Source organism: Fusarium tjaetaba (genome assembly GCF_013396195.1).
Source record: "Fusarium tjaetaba strain NRRL 66243 chromosome Unknown NRRL66243_c0000180, whole genome shotgun sequence".
NCBI lineage: Eukaryota > Fungi > Ascomycota > Sordariomycetes > Hypocreales > Nectriaceae > Fusarium > Fusarium tjaetaba.
The window spans coordinates 116,588-132,433 of record NW_023501376.1 but is presented as its reverse complement, the minus strand read 5'-3'; the positions used below and the strand labels follow the sequence as shown (position 1 = coordinate 132,433).

The following is a 15,846-nucleotide window of genomic DNA, read 5'->3' as shown; positions in this document are numbered from 1 at the left end:
ATTTTATTCAAGCCTTAACAATAATAAAGTAATATATTACTGTAGTTTTAAGTACTTTCTATATTATAAGCTATTTATAACTTTCTAATTAAATAACCTACCCTATAGCTTGAAGCTATTGTGTTATATAATGCCTACGGCAGGTATAGGAAGGAGACTAGGCATGTTGTGATATAGCTGTTATTACAGGCCACTTCCTCTAACCGAGGTCGTGGCAGACCTTTTAGTATAGCGGTCAACAAGCTATATTAGCCAATCAGAATCATGTAACAAGGCAGATAAAGACTAGTAAATGGATCTTCTAGTTAATTATACCGAACTCTTAGTTATCTTATACTTGGAGTAGAGGTCGAAGGAGAAGAGTATATAGTGTAGATAATTGGTGCCAACTGAGCGTAACAACTTATAACTTATACATCTCGTTTTCCCTTTCAATCTCACGCTGGCAGGCTGGCAGGTCCACGACTTCGAAACTGCAACGCCGGACCTTTCTTGTATGCCGTTACATGGTCATATAACTGGAATTCGTCCAGTCTATGGCGTCCGCCGCCAGCTCCCACACACCCTTGTCCAATACATCCTTCACGACCTGGCGAACGACGAATGTCAAACTTGATGAGCATGGTAACAACAGTTAACATCAGTTCAGCCATAGCAAAGCCTTTCCCAATACAACTCCTGGGGCCGATAGAGAAGGGGTTATACGCTGAGCGACCCAGTCTCGCCTTCTCCATGGCCACTTCATCATTTGACAGCCAGCGGTCAGGTTTGAAGTCGAAGGGGTCGGGGAAATACGCATCGTTGTGGTGAATGGCGTAGATGCATACGCCGATATCACATCCTGAAGGGATGAAATGCCCATCCACAATCTGACCGCCATCTAGAACCTGACGCCATAGCGCCGATCCAGCTGGTGGTGACATGCGTAGACTTTCTTCGATGCATGCGCGCGTGAAAATGCAGGCGTTCAACTTTGACCCAATCTTGACATCGTTGCTTGTGGCAAACGCACTTCGAACTTCGGCGGCAGCCCGCTGGTAAAAGCCTGGGTGGTGGGTCAGGTAGAAGAAAGTAGCCGAGATGGCAGTTGAAGAAGTGTCTGTGCCCGCGACAACCAAGGTTGTGCTCTCAGCCATCACCTCGTTCTTGGTGAAACCTTCATTTGTTTCCTTGTCCTTGGCGGTGAGAAGATGGCTAATGATGTCGTTTCGTTTCAGTGGACTTGTTGTCATGCGATCGAGAACCAGTCGTGATATAAACTCGATGAACTTGTTACGACATTGAATGGACTTGGGGAACAGATGTCGGTCTAGTCGCCAAATAGATGCTTCCGGTGCCTGTATTAATACCCCAGTCCGAATATTTGAGCCTTCAATACTGTCGACAACATAGCGGTTCTCTTCATCCCCCAGTAGATTATACTGTTGTCCAAATACAATGTCCGCCATGATGTCAAATGTGAGATAGCTAGCTATCAAGGCGAGTCAGCTCAGCATTTTCTCTCAATATCAACTATAGCTGTCACCGCAAGACTCGGTCCGAACTTACACCAGCGAGATAGATCATGGCTCCGAGACCACTGAGTGCTTGCGTCCGAGTGGCCGGGGCTGATCTGGTTGCACAGCTTCTCAACATGCTGTTTAATGGTGTCCTCAAAACCGCGGGTGGATGAATCGGAAAGTCCCTGACTGATGAGTCGACGGCGCCGCCCATGGGTCTTCCTGTCAACTGCTGTGAGGACATTGGGTGCGCGATGTTTCATGGCTAGATATGCTGATGACTTCTGAACATTGGCGCTTAGATCGTAAATGTCTACTTTCCAGTCATTCTTTGTCGCCTCAATTGCGTACGTATCCTAGCTCGTCACGAATTACCAGCCTAGAATACAGCCTGCCTTACCTTTGAGCCCAGAGGCTGTATTGACGAGAAGTCGGTTGGGAGCGTAACGAACGAAGGAGCCTGGCGTCGATGGATCAGATTCCACGAATTCGCTACTTGAACATGATCATTATTACCATATTTGTTGTGGCATCTCAACATGTCAATATGTAATGAGCCTCTCCAGGCATGATAGCCAGAATATGTGTTTGATATCTTAGCAAGAATTGGACCGGGATATTTTGCCAGTGGGTGAAACCACAAGCGGTGCACCACTATCACGACGGCCTTGTAAAATTCGTCAGTTTTGTGCAACCTTGTGTGAACGTGAATTGAGGTTTGTGACTTGCATAGAAGAAAATTGTAACGGCTGTGGTGATGGAGACCACAAAGGTAGTTGAAGCTGCCGCCTTCAAGGCGTCAAAATTGTCTGAATTATTCATAAGGAAGTGGTAAAAATAGAATAGACAAGTCTTATGATATAACAATAAAGAGGTGATAAATTTGATTTGTGCGACTCTGTTAGATCTAATTCGCGTCAAGTCCTTTTCTTGCAGTCACTGGTCGAATAGATACCTAGGTATCTATAGGGTAGGAGGTAGTGAGATCCAGCGAAGCGAGGTACGGAATAAGAACTGCTGTCGTGATCCAACCACAAAAAGAAGAAGAAATAACGTAGGCAAGTAATAAGACTGGTGGTTAAATTTCTCTAACATCACTTTCCTCAATCAATTGGCCAGCTGGAACCGGCAAGGGCTAGCAAGGGCGCAAAGGATGGACCCTACGAGGCAGGAGAGTCGTGGCACCAAGACGTGGCACCATGGTCTGTATCTGTGGAGCAAAGCATCATGAGGCTCTGGAGGCACAGATGAGAGATAGACTTAGTAGTTAGATGGGGTGGAGCCACCAAAGACATACCAAACGCTGTGCTGATTGATGTATGGGGGTGATTGTACCCACATTTAGGCTGGTTACACGGCTGGCTATGAAATTGTACAGGCCATCGTTATATGGTGAGTATGTTTGACCGTCCCGCGCACCAAACAGATCTTGTCTTGCATCGCTCTACGTTATGCCGTATTTGTTCAAGCTACTAATCTTGACAGAGAGTGAACTAAGCAACCTATTCGATCGTCAAGTGTGAGGAAAATGGAAGCACAAGTTGAGCAGGAGTTATCTCATATGCTAGTAACAGAATTGCTATCGTGAGATGTCCACAGAACGGCAGAGTAAGATTCAATACTGATTGCCCTTGATAGATACCAGTTCGCAAAGCCAGTTAGATGGTAAGTTCCTTTCAATGCAATGAGGTGTGAGTGGCGTCAAAAAAAAGTAACAATTAGGCACTAGGACTGAAACCCAAGACGTTCTTCTTGCAGATAAGGAAATCAGCCGTATGGTGGAAATTGGCCCCTCCGACACTCTGGTAGCCATGGCCAAGAAGACAATCTCTTCAAAATACCGTGAGCACGATGCTGCCCTGCCGAAGCAACGCGTGCTGCAATCCTATGAGGCAGACGCCAGTGAGATACACTATGAAGCCATTGAAACTCTTACGCAACAGTCCGAGCTTCCAACGGCGGTAGAAGTTGTGAAGAAGCTTGAACCCAAAGTGTCTACCGTCAGCAACTCGTTGCCAAAATATGGAGAGCCGGTGCCAGTCACAGCGGCTACTAAGGTAGATGACGAGGTCATCACAGCCAGAGACGTGGTCGTAGGACTGGTTGCGCAGAAGCTCCGGAAGGGATTCGGCACTATTGATTGCTCGAAATCGATTAAGAATCTTGTTGGTGGTATGTCCTTACAGATCGACTAACGGTTTGCTGATATCTCACTGCACTTTTTCTCTAACACAAAATCCCAGGCCGATCAACGTTGGAGAATGAGATTATCGGTGATTTGTCTTCCATCTTCAGCTCACTGCCAGACAGAGCAGAGGAGATGGATATTTTGGAGCTATCACGTACTCTGTCCACGGGAGCCTCAATGGCTAAACTCACGGCTGCTTGCGCAGAGCTCACTGCCCGCCTCTTTTCGCAAAAGATGCCTGGCGGGTTCACAGTAGCAGACGCGCGATGGCATCTAGAGGAGCGTTGGGGGTTGGGACTTGGACGACAAGATGCCGTGTTGTTGAGAACTGCAACAGAGGTCTTGCCCTCGCGCCTGAAAAGTAACAAGGAGGCAACGATATTTCTGGATACCATAACGAAGGCCTACGGCACCGAGGCTGGTTTGATTCTGCAGCCGATGCCTGGCGTACCAGCACCAGTGGCTGCGCCAAGTCTGAATGCGAAACTTGTAAATGAGCAACATGGCGCTGGACCTTGTCCTGTCCCCACTGTCTATCCTGTTTACCTCGACAATATCGCCTCATCGCATAGAGGCGCAATCTCGGAAGCTCAAAAATCATTCAACGATGTCAGAGTAGAGAAGGATGCGTTACAGTATCAAGTAGATGTTCTCACTGCAGAACTAGGGAATGAGTTCATTGATGGAATCACGCCAGTATGGTCTCCACGCAAGATTCGTAAATATGAATCGTGCTGGAACTGGGCTCTTCAAGACTTATTACTATTGGTTCATGGTATCCTATGCGGTGAGAAGCACTTGGACGATCAAACGACGCGCGATACCTGCGACATGATTGTTCGTCGTTCTAACCAGCGCTTACTCGATGTGATGCGCTATCTGAAAAGCAGCGAGGCATTGCGTGCAGATGAGCTGCTCGTGTCAATGGTCAAGGAAGTACTTTCCATGCTGATTGAGGATGGCCAGGATTGGATATCTCACTTTCAGACATCGCGCTTCTTCGGCAAAGGCTCGCAATCCCTGGCGACTCCGATGTCGATGCTTGGGCAGACGATCCCAGACCCGAATCAATGCGGAATAAACAACAACGTCGGTATGGAAGTGAAAGTCAAAACACAATCGAGACACATCTGGAAGCAGAATGATTCCATAACTGAACTGTATCAGTCAAGCCTCGTCAGCGTACGCCAACACGGGCTGTTGCTCAAAGGAAAGACAGTCCTCCTAACCGGCGCCGGCCCCTCGTCCATAGGTCGCGGCCTGCTTCACCAATTGCTCCTTGCGGGTGCTCGTGTACTCGTGACAACAAGTCATTTCTCGCCGGCGACATGCCGTGAACTTCAGGCTCTGTACATGCAATGGGGATCGTCTGGTTCACAGCTAGTCATTGTCCCGTTCAACCAGGGCAGCAAAGGGGACTGTGAAGCTCTCGTCAAGTATGTATTCGATGCACAAGGCGGACTAGGATGGGATCTTGATTACGTTATCCCATTTGCCGCCGTATCTGAAGAAGGTCAAGTTGATGAGCTGGGATCCAAATCCGAGTTTGCCCACCGCATCATGCTTACAAACGTGTTGCGGCTTCTGGGAGCCATCAAGCAACACAAACAAGACGGCCCATCGAACACGAGTCCCGTCAAAGTATTACTTCCGCTGAGCCCGAACCACGGTGTCTTCGGCAATGACGGACTATACGCAGAGTCTAAGGTTGGACTGGAGATGCTTCTCAATAAATGGTATTCAGAGGAATGGTCACCATACCTTGCCATTTGCGGTGCCGTGATAGGATGGGTGCGTGGCACGGGTCTTATGGCTGGAAATGATGTCGTGGCCGCTGACGTTGGAGCGATGACTGGGATGCAGACCTTCTCTCAAGCAGAGATTGCCCAATATCTCGCAGCACTCTTAGCTGAACCGTTTGCTTTTCAAGTTGAGATGCAGCCAGTTTACATTGATCTTTCGGGTGGCATGAATGATACGGCAGGCTTACATTCAGTACTGTCTGATATCCGCCATAAATTGCGGCAGGACTCTCTTATTCCTCCTGCTCAGCAACGGCGACAAGACTACCACCATGGCAACCAATCCGGTGTGCAAAAAGATCCTTCTTCCGTCTCGCCATTAGCAAATTTGAAGCTTGGATTTCCTAAGCTACCCGACTACCATGAAGAGATCAGCCCCCTCCATACGCTCCGCGGTATGGTAGACCCTGATCGTGTTGTAGTCATTACTGGTATGTCCGAGGTTGGCCCCTGGGGCAACGCCCGCACCAGATGGGAGATGGAAGCCTGCGGAGAGTTCTCGCTGGAAGGATGCATCGAGATGGCATGGATTATGGGGTTTATCACACATCATAACGGCAGACTCAATGACGGCGCAGGCGGCGAGCACTACATAGGTTGGGTGGATGCTAAAAGTAAAGCACCAGTTGCTGACGCTGAGGTCAAAGCTCTATATGAGAGGCGAATCCTCGAGCATTCCGGGATACGCCTAATTGAGCCAGAGTTGGATGAAGGTTATGATCCGAGCAGAAAACAGCTCTTGCACGAGATTGTCTTGACCAGTGATCTGGCTCCGTTTGCAGCGCAGCCAGAACTCGCCAAGCAATTCATGAATGAGCACGGCGACAAGGTTGACGTCTTGCCCGGAGCCAGTGTCGGTGCGGATTGGACTGTCAGACTGCGCCGTGGGGCTACGATCCTCGTTCCAAAGGCACTTCGATTTGACCGAGTCACAGCGGGACAGATTCCCCAGGGTTGGGATGCACGCAGATATGGTGTACCGGACTGGGCTGTTGAGCAGATCGGAAGAGAGACCATTTTTGCATTGGTGTCCACAGCGGAGGCGCTTATCTCGTCTGGTATCGTAGATCCATACGAGCTGTATCAGTACATGCACGTTTCTGAAGTGGGCAACTGTGTTGGATCTGCCCTAGGCGGCCAGCAGGCACTCAAGAAGATCTTTCGGCACAGGTACCATGGAAAACAAGTCCAGAGCGACATCTTGCAGGAAGTCTTCATCAACACCGCGGCTGCATGGATCAACATGCTACTCCTATCGAGTTCCGGTCCCATCAGGACTCCAGTCGGGGCATGCGCGACTGCGGTAGAATCGCTGGAACTAGGCTATGAGCTCATCACTAGCGGCAGGGCGAAAGTTGTTGTCGTGTAAGTACCAGCGCTGTTTCCATCTCATTGCCAATATAACACGGTATTAACTACTGCGATCACAGAGGTGGTCATGATGACATGACGGACGAGGTGGCATATGAGTTCGCCAAAATGCGCGCTACTGCGAATACGGATGAAGAATTTGGACGAGGGCGTATGCCCAGCGAGATGTCTCGCCCTATGACATCAACACGAAACGGCTTTGTTGAAGCCCAGGGCAGCGGCGTTCAGATTCTCGCTAATGCTAGGACTGCTCTCGACATGGGTCTCCCTATACATGGGATCGTCTCTTGGGTGGGCACAGCAAGCGACAAAACGAACCGAAGTGTGCCCTCCCCTGGCAAAGGCATTCTGACCAATGCACGCGAGACTAGTCAAGGTATATCCAAGAACCCATTGTTGGACCTGAGGTTCCGCCGAGATCAGATATTAGAACAACAACGCCAAATCCAAGCAGATCTACAGCATAACTTAAAGTCTCTGGAGCAACAACCTACGCCACCAGATGATGCAGCAAATGGTCAATTCGAGCGAAAGAAGCTCTACTTTTACCATAAAGCCCTTAGGCATAGTAAACAAATACTCAGAGATCTAGGTCACGAGTTTTGGGTTTCTGAACCAGATATCTCACCGATCCGGGGTGCGCTATCAGCTTGGGGCCTCACTATTGACGATCTGGACTTTGTTTCGCTACACGGCACGTCCACCACTCTGAACGACAAGAACGAGACCAGTGTGATTCAGAAGCAGCTATCTCACCTTGGTCGTTCTATAGGAAACCCGGTCTACAGCATCACTCAGAAGTTTCTCACTGGCCATTCAAAGGGCGCGGCTGGCGCGTGGATGCTCAATGGAGCGTTACAGGCTCTGGATACCGGATTGATTCCTGGCAATCGTAACGCAGATGACATAGCCCCAGAGCTCGAGACTAACGATTTTCTTTTCTTCCCTCATCATAGCATCCAGACCAACGGCCTCCGAGCTTGCTCCATTACATCTTTCGGATTCGGGCAGAAAGGCGCGCAGGCAATCATCGTCCACCCGCGATACCTGTATGCCACACTTGCAGATGTCGAGGAATTCCATGACTATAAGAGAAAGTTACTCATCAGGCAAAGACGAGCTACTAGATTCTTTCAGAAGGGACTGGCTACTCAGTCGTTATTTGTGGCTAAGGAAAAGCCTCCGTATACCGAGGAGCAGGAATCTCATGTCTTACTCAACCCAGACGCGAGGATGGAAGGACAGTGTTACAATGTATGATATTTACAGAACACATTATATTAGTAACAGACTTGCGCAACCCTGCTGTCAACAACCATTACTCAAAACGGACCCAGCATCGCACGGTTAGTGAACTGATGTTAAGGTATAATTATTGCCAACTAAGAACCTGTAGCCTATCATCAGAACCATTTTGGCCTAGGGCTGCGAGAAAGATAAGCATCACAGTAGAGCCTTCTTGCATTTACTTTGGTAATGTTATGCGTCAAGCCCCATGGAGTGCTTATATTGTTTGCTACATGTAATACCAGAGAACCACATGACTTGTTTGGATTGATCTTGAAATATTCCGACCAGCTTCATCCGAGCTTAGTGACAAGCATGCCTGGCGCCCGATCCTGGACCAGAGAGCATCAAAATATCAGTGAAAACGGCCTTTTTCCCATCAGTTCTGAAGTAATTGCTCGTATCCCCCACTTTATGGTGAATATCGACCTCAACTGGCTGCTCCAAAGCAGGCTCTCCCACTTGGTGACACCATCCAAACAGATCGGCAGCCTTGCAACGCATGATATCGTCCAAGGCGACCGACAACACCCGAGCAAAGGGCCCCTGATTGCTGGCTGGATCTAGGTACCGGAACCTTTCTTGGGTTTCTTCGTTGGTGATGGATCGAATGGAGACCACCGAAGCTGCAGTGCCAACGGCAATTACCTCGGAGAATTCCGAGAGCTCGGTGTATTTGATCTAGGTTTCGTCAGATTCCTGTGGGAAAATACCACTTCGTCACCAAATAGTTTCAACTGCTTATATAGTGTGTGAAAGGGTATGCATCTTACTGGTCTCTTCTCGATAGTCCAACCGTAGTACTTGGCAAGTTGCAAACAGCAATCGCTGGTTATGCTTCTAATGATGCAAGGGCTGTCAGGTGCCACGACCTTTACGCTCCCATCGTTAGACACCTTGATGCCGAGAAAGCCACTGGTCGAAAACTCATCGATTTCTGTTCGGGTTTTGCTATCCAGATGCAGCGTCATGCCGAACCCATGTGCCTTTGCCTTCTCGCTCCATTTAATAACGGGAGCATAATTGCCACCGATCTTTGCGTGTCCCTGGCCTCGTGGCGCGGCTCGGTCGAAGTTCAGAAGAACCAAGGCATCCTGGGCCATGGTGCCATGATATGCCGATACAGGCTTGACGAAGACGCAGAATGTGAATTCTGAGGGAGGCATCAGCCCTATCATCTCAGACGACCCAAACGCGAATGGCCGGATGTATAGCATAGCTCTCGAGGTATTTGGAGGGATATACGAAGAGTTGGAAGTAACAGCTAGTTCAACACACGATAAGAAAAGACACTCGGGTATATCAGGAATGCTGACAACGGAGGTTGAGTGTGACATTCTTTTGGCGTGTTGACCAGGGCGGAAGATGGAGACCCTGCCAGTCGCAGTTCGAAATGCTGTTCCTGTCAGATTACCTTACTAGATCTATAACATCATATGCGAGGGCTTACCTTTAAGCCCTTCATAGCATTGTTGTCCTAGTTTGTGGAAGCAATTTTGTTAGTGTTGCTATCGTAAAACAGCTAATGCAGCGCTCGTCCAACATAGAACGGAGGGCAAACCTACCATACTGTAGTCCGGGTGCTAACCCGTGAACTCGTAAGTACGGATCGCTGGTGAATATGGGGTCACTCCATTCACCAGTAGACGCTTTGTAAGTGGACTCAACATGGCCCAAACCTAGAAGCGATAAAAATGTCTCGATTAGTAACTACGCTGTTTTGAGGAAATACAGACCGCAGGTAGGTAGACTTACACTGGGAGCTATCGATAGAAATGTTGTCCCAATCTGTTTATCAAAACTATTACCCGTTGCTCTTTTCTCTAACACGTCTTTTTGGAACACTTACCCAAAGACTTCACTGGTGGTAATATTTGTACCATACTGGTAGAGAGTTGCTTCAGCAAAATAATGATTTTGATAAAACTTGAAAGGAGCGTTACTGATCACCATGTATTATCTGGGGAAGCTTTATAGAAGCATAAACGCGACACTTGGGCATGCCATCAGCGAGAGCTTTTGTGTCGTGTATCTGACCATAGGATTATTTCTTATGAATCTAGAGTCTGGTGTGTGTTATCACGATCTGCTAGTCGCCTCATTCGCTCCTCGCCACCTCGAACGCCGTGTCTCATAAATTCAACGCATCAGAACAGCTATTGTTTGCGGTGGTCACACCTTCAGAAGTGGCACCACCCTCGTCCCCAACTATGCCAAAATGTCATTCTCAAGGTTATACCACGTAAATAGGCATCCAATATATCATCAAGAACAATAGATCCTTACTAAAATTTATATTATCTATTGTATATTCCTTAATACCCGCCGTCGCCGGCTTCTGTACTGTCTGGGCATGTGTATAAATAACCTCAAAGCCTGGCCAAATCATGAACGATTTCCCGAACCTTACACTTACTCAGCCTCCCCTTCAGGGTCTCGGAAGTTCCGGCTCTTCTCAATTCGCAATGGAAGCGGGAAGATATTCAAATATCTCCTTGTCAAGTCGCTAGGCCACGCTATCTACAGAATCCATAAACTCTCTTATAAATCCGCCAAGGCTTAAGCTAGAGATATCTTGGAGATAGCTGGGATATACCTTAACTTAATATTATTATTTTTTTTAAGTTTATATATTAGCCTTAAAAGGTATTTAAGTATCTCTAAAGTCTAATATAATTTAAATATTACTTACTTTTGAAGTAATAAAGTGTTGTTTTTTTTTCAAAAACATACAAACGATGCTGATCAAATAGAAGAACTTGGTTGTTTGTTAAACAGTAAGAAGCTCTTAGGGGTTCGACGCTTACTGCAGTACATATAAACGGCAGGCCTCTCCAAGGATCTTGTAGCCCAAGGGAAATTCCAAGCAGATTCTGCACGAGTGGCTCTCCCCCGAGCATACCAATCTGCTCCACGTAAAACACGGCGCTGAAAAGGGTGCCGGCGCGTTGAGGGTCAATCCATGAGGTGACGAGTGACAACAGTGTCGAGCGGGCACCAAATCCGAGACCGTAGATCATCGTTGCTATATGAAGTCCTTCAAAAGAACTGGAAAGTGGTAAGAGCAACCCAACTCACCCGCAATCAGAAAGGCAGAGTTTGTGGCAAAGCCAAGCAATAGTGAGTCCAGGAAGAGAAGTGACAGGCTAGTCCTCACAATTCCAAGATTCAGGACCTGGGGCGTCGGCTTCAGGTATTTTTTAACAATGCGCAACAAAGCAGGCATAATGAAAAGGAATAAGACCAAGTTGACAAAAGCAGCTTCTCTAATGAGAGCATTCGTCTGGTTTGGGAGTTAGTTCATGTATGTACTAAATTCGTGAGCTGCAAAATCTGCCCTAGAAAGCTTCCAATTAAAGGGGAGGATGCATACTGTACTAGAGCGCGGAGTGAGATGCCACGAAATGTGCAGATAAGGAATACCATTGCCGCCAGGCACATATTGCGACTCAAGAGTATGAAGTGGAGAAGATTAATTTGATCGAAGAACGCATGGAGAACGGCCTGTAGGGTACTGTGGCTTTGGTCGTGCGAGATTGGCAAGTCTTCAGTTGAGTCAACAGTCACTTAGGATGTAGTTGTATAATCCTTTGGCATGACCAAGAGTAGAGGAAAGGTTAAAAATAATAAAAAATAGCTGATGAAGAAGGGCAGCCATGGTGAAATGTCAGCAGCAACAGATGCCACTGGAGTACCTACCAACTCGCTAAAGATGAAATACGAGTAGAAGTAGTAGAGACCTCGAGTCCTATAGAAGTAAGCTCTGACTTCTGGTATTTTAAGTGCTGAAGGCTACCTTGTCTGCTCGGTGCATGGTTGCGAGCAAGTAGCATTTCAGCAGCATACCTTTCTCCCACAAGGAGGAAGACAGAAGAATCCCGCACCAGCATAATGGGCGGTAAAGCATAAGCGACTATCGAACTCTTAGCCTCAAGATATTGTGTTTGCTTACAGTTGAATGCTTACAAACGTTGAGAGTCCAAATCAGGCTCGTCAAGATGCCCGTCACAACAACCATGAACACACACCCAATGGGCAGCGTAACAATGATGGCAAGCTGGAACATCATTGTCAAATCTATCATACAAGTCACATTTACTACAAAACAATGTCTCAAAGACGCTGTCCGGCATCGGATCTCGGGCAAATCCCTCTGCATTGAAGAAGCTTTGCAGAGTTCGGATGTCGAAATGCTGTCGTGATAGTGCCGAGCGCAAATGGCATGCTCCAGGGCAGATACCATAGGTGCGGCGAGAATCATCATTGATAGCTCATATAGGAGATCAAGCCCAATACAGTACTCGAAGCTTGGAGAGAAGCCAGACCGACTACCTGGAACAAGATGCGGTCTCTGGATGATGTGGCGATCGGCGGTGGTCGAGGGTCGTGACCCTAGTAGACGTGTATCCTCTTGCTCCATAGGCAATTACTCCATATTAATGATAATAAATAAGATCAAGGCGGCGAGAAATACTTTCTGTTGAGCTCGATCCTGAGCACCAGCGTTTTAGGTGCCGTTTCAAATTGAGATGTGAGAGGCCTTGTCTGGCCAAGTTATTTACAAGTTATATTTTATTTAATATTTATTAACATGCCTTCAATAATAGAAGTATTAATTATCGCATTTATATTTCACAACTATATAGTTAACTGTGATATTCCTCCACCGTAGCTATTACATTATGGAGGAGACGTAACGTTAATACTTAAAGTGTTTCTGTAGTACGATGTGTTCTCCTCGGCCCAGTTCTCTAGGATAGTAAAGCTATAGGCACCTGCTGGGCCTACAATACCTTCAAACTCAAGTTCAATCCAGTCTCCTGGCTTTAGAGTGATAGGCTCTTTTGAATCGCTGGGGTCGATATTTATCGTCCACTTGATGCCGCTATGGAATGGGGTCCGGAGAACTGCAGCGCTTTTCCCTGTAGGACTTTGTCGAAGGGTAATTAGTCCGCTCTTCGAGGAGGTACTAGTACCACCAGAAGCACCACCAGAAGCACCACCAGAAGCACCACCAGAAGCACCACCAGAAGCACCACCAGAGGCACCAGAAGCACCGTCAGAAGAATCAGAGATAGGAACAGGAGCCAATGCCCAGGTATCCTCTGCAAAGAGTGCCATTCCTTTGGTAGTGCTTGTCCAGTTGATAACAATATGCTTGAATTGGGAGGCCAATTCGGGATCTTTGTTCTCTGCTCTGAGGACAACCTTGTTGGCTTTTAATGCTGAGGCCACTGGATTCACAGGGAGAGTCCAGTCTAGCTGCCACTTGTGTTCGTTACTGTGCTTGACTGGGATTTGGGTAGGTGGATCGACAATGACCGGTTTGGTCGGCTTTGGCTCACGAGGAATAAATAGTTGTTGTTTGGTCAAACTATTCTTGGTTAGCCGTATACTATTCATTCGCATTCCCACTCTTTACTTACGGTTTGTACTTCACTTGTGCCAGCAGGTGGCCATATCTGCTCATCATCGGATTTACAAAATCGAAGACACCGTTACCCGGGAACACAAATTGTCCACTTCCCGAGAGCTTTTGTTTCAGATTGTTGATCATGGTTGGAATCACTTGGCCGAGATTGTGATCAAGTTGAGCCTTGAAAGGGCCACTATGATTGTCCTGAACGCCTGGGCTGTTGTCAAATCTGGGATTGATGGTGACTTTAACATTGTCAGCGCCGCCGATGACGTTGACATCAAGAACTCCGTTGCCATTTGGTCCGGGCCTCGTGGTGAAGGCCATTTGAAACTGGAATGAAATGGCATAGTCGGCGCTGCAATTGTGAGCCAGTTGATGCTGGTAGAGAAGGAATGCCGACTTACTAGGCGTGACACCACACATCATTAAAGCTGCGACCAGGGCCGTCGTGTGTCCACTCATCGGCCTCGTGACTAGATGCCGTGCCTTTCACGGTGAAGACAGAGCCTCCAACATCCCAGGTAACGTCAATTCTCATCTTATCTGCACTCATGTTAGCTACTTTAATCGTAATCTTTAGAGGTTTCGTTTCAAGAATTCGACTGACCCAAACTAGAGGCCCTGAGGTCTCCGCCATTGTTGCTCGTGTTTCTAGTTACCGTCCATGGCTGCTGGTTGATTTTCTCGTAGTAGTAGCCGTTGAGTTTATCGGGGTCACTTGTGTCGTTGACGTTGTGGAAATCAAACACCTTGTCGTGGAGATCGGGGTGGTTATCATCGCGCCCAATAGAGTATGGCTCGTAGGAGGAAATCCGTCCGTCGCTCTGTTGTATTCCATACGGCTTCCGATGATAAATATCGAACGCCTTGTTGATGGCCCTCAGTTCGGGAAGTAAAAATGTCTCCAAGAAGACATTCCTGCCAAAGACAAAGGTGCCATCAATGGCATCGCTTCCCTCGACTGTCTTTGGCAGGGTGCAAAAGTTTCCGGACCAAACCAGGGTGTTGTCGTCGGGACGTCTCTCGTCTGACAAACCAGGAATCTTGACCATTTCGGTATAGAGGTACGCATTACAGAGAGCAGGGCCCGAATCTCCTGTGGCTCCATTGATAGCACCTTGCTTCGCACTCTTGTAGACATAGCTCTGATTCATCATGAAAACAGGTTCTATGTACATTTCGTCAGCTGTGCGCGAGAATCTGTGGAGGTCTGACATGACATACCATAGGTAGGGTTTTTAACGTTGCGGACTATCCTTTATGTCAGCTCCGTTCTGTACAGAGTGATAGGCTTGCGCTGTTGCTTGTTCTTACCTGGAGGGACTTGGACAGACAAGCCGATGTTGTTCCTTCCTTCTGCATCTTGCTTTGTCGACCAGTCCATGAGCCATAAGTTGAGGTACATGGCGCGATTCGGGTCCTCAGCTTGCCAGTTTCTGTAACTGATAGGCTTGCCATCCTTGTCATGGCCACAGATTGTGTAGTCGGACTGAGGCTGAGTCCAATTGATGCCTAGAGCCAGTTCGTTAGTCAATGAGTAGAGTTGGAAACAAAGACTTACTTGATAGCTTCGCATACAATCTCTCAGCAGAATAGTCCCCAGCAACGTCGAACTTGTCGATCCAGGCATTTTCCTTTCTGACTTTTTCCTTGGCTGCGTCGGACATGTCTGAGGTAATGACCGCTTTCACGCTGTCTACCTTCACCTCACACGTGATAACCCAGTTGGAGAGGTCTTCGATGAGAGTCTTGCCGCTTGAGCTGCTCATGGAGCCGCTTTCAAACCTTCAGCGGTCGTGTCATTAGCGTAAGGGAACCAGATTAATAGCCATCCCTGACATCATACCTTAGCTGAAAATAGACCAGAGATTTGTTGGCCGATGTATTCCCACCCGGGATGATGATTTTAGGAGCCAGTAGCCTTGCATCAATCATGCCCGCGTCATTGGCGTTGTACATGTCTGCCATCTCGGGGTAGATTTCAAAAAGCCTCTCAAAGTTCTTGTTGATCACTCTTTGAGACACACCGAGGACTTGATCCCAGTTTTGCCCACTTTGAGTCTTGGTCTGAAGCCATAGGCGAGATTCAACATCATCGACCTTGATGGCTCCTTCTTTGTCCTGGTTGTTAGACATTTTGTTTTGGGATTTTCGCTAGGAATCAACCTGGCAGGTATAAGATACGGAAGGATGCCTAAGATGAGTAAAATATGCGCGTTTAAAGTCCGAATTATCGGAAGGCAAAAGCCTGTTGGTTTTTGCGTAATTTATAGTGATATA

General features: G+C 47.6%; 3 protein-coding genes across 3 annotated transcripts; 1 reads left to right on the top strand and 2 right to left on the bottom strand.

Annotated features, from left to right (window-relative positions):
• Nucleotides 1-437: 437 nt before the first annotated feature.
• Nucleotides 438-1,762, bottom strand: FTJAE_8421 (cytochrome P450 monooxygenase; the record flags this gene model as incomplete). Its single annotated transcript, XM_037355236.1, has 2 exons — nucleotides 438-1,471; nucleotides 1,549-1,762. The coding sequence occupies 2 exons, from the start codon at nucleotides 1,760-1,762 to the stop codon at nucleotides 438-440; spliced, it is 1,248 nt and encodes a 415-aa protein (XP_037204544.1).
• A 1,265-nt stretch (nucleotides 1,763-3,027) lies between these two features.
• On the top strand, nucleotides 3,028-8,120 carry FTJAE_8420 (3-oxoacyl-synthase; the record flags this gene model as incomplete). Its single annotated transcript, XM_037355235.1, has 5 exons — nucleotides 3,028-3,083; nucleotides 3,138-3,164; nucleotides 3,229-3,671; nucleotides 3,743-6,854; nucleotides 6,920-8,120. 5 exons carry the CDS (start codon nucleotides 3,028-3,030, stop codon nucleotides 8,118-8,120), a joined length of 4,839 nt encoding a protein of 1,612 aa, XP_037204543.1.
• A 330-nt stretch (nucleotides 8,121-8,450) lies between these two features.
• On the bottom strand, nucleotides 8,451-15,702 carry FTJAE_8419 (branched-chain amino acid aminotransferase II; the record flags this gene model as incomplete). The annotated part of the gene is made up of 18 exons (XM_037355233.1): nucleotides 8,451-8,828; nucleotides 8,921-9,543; nucleotides 9,598-9,624; nucleotides 9,713-9,826; nucleotides 11,050-11,172; nucleotides 11,226-11,430; nucleotides 11,847-11,895; nucleotides 11,994-12,060; nucleotides 12,114-12,204; nucleotides 12,247-12,539; nucleotides 12,854-13,521; nucleotides 13,574-13,921; nucleotides 13,971-14,109; nucleotides 14,174-14,734; nucleotides 14,791-14,817; nucleotides 14,881-15,078; nucleotides 15,128-15,351; nucleotides 15,413-15,702. 18 exons carry the CDS (start codon nucleotides 15,700-15,702, stop codon nucleotides 8,451-8,453), a joined length of 4,425 nt encoding a protein of 1,474 aa, XP_037204542.1.
• Nucleotides 15,703-15,846: the final 144 nt, after the last annotated feature.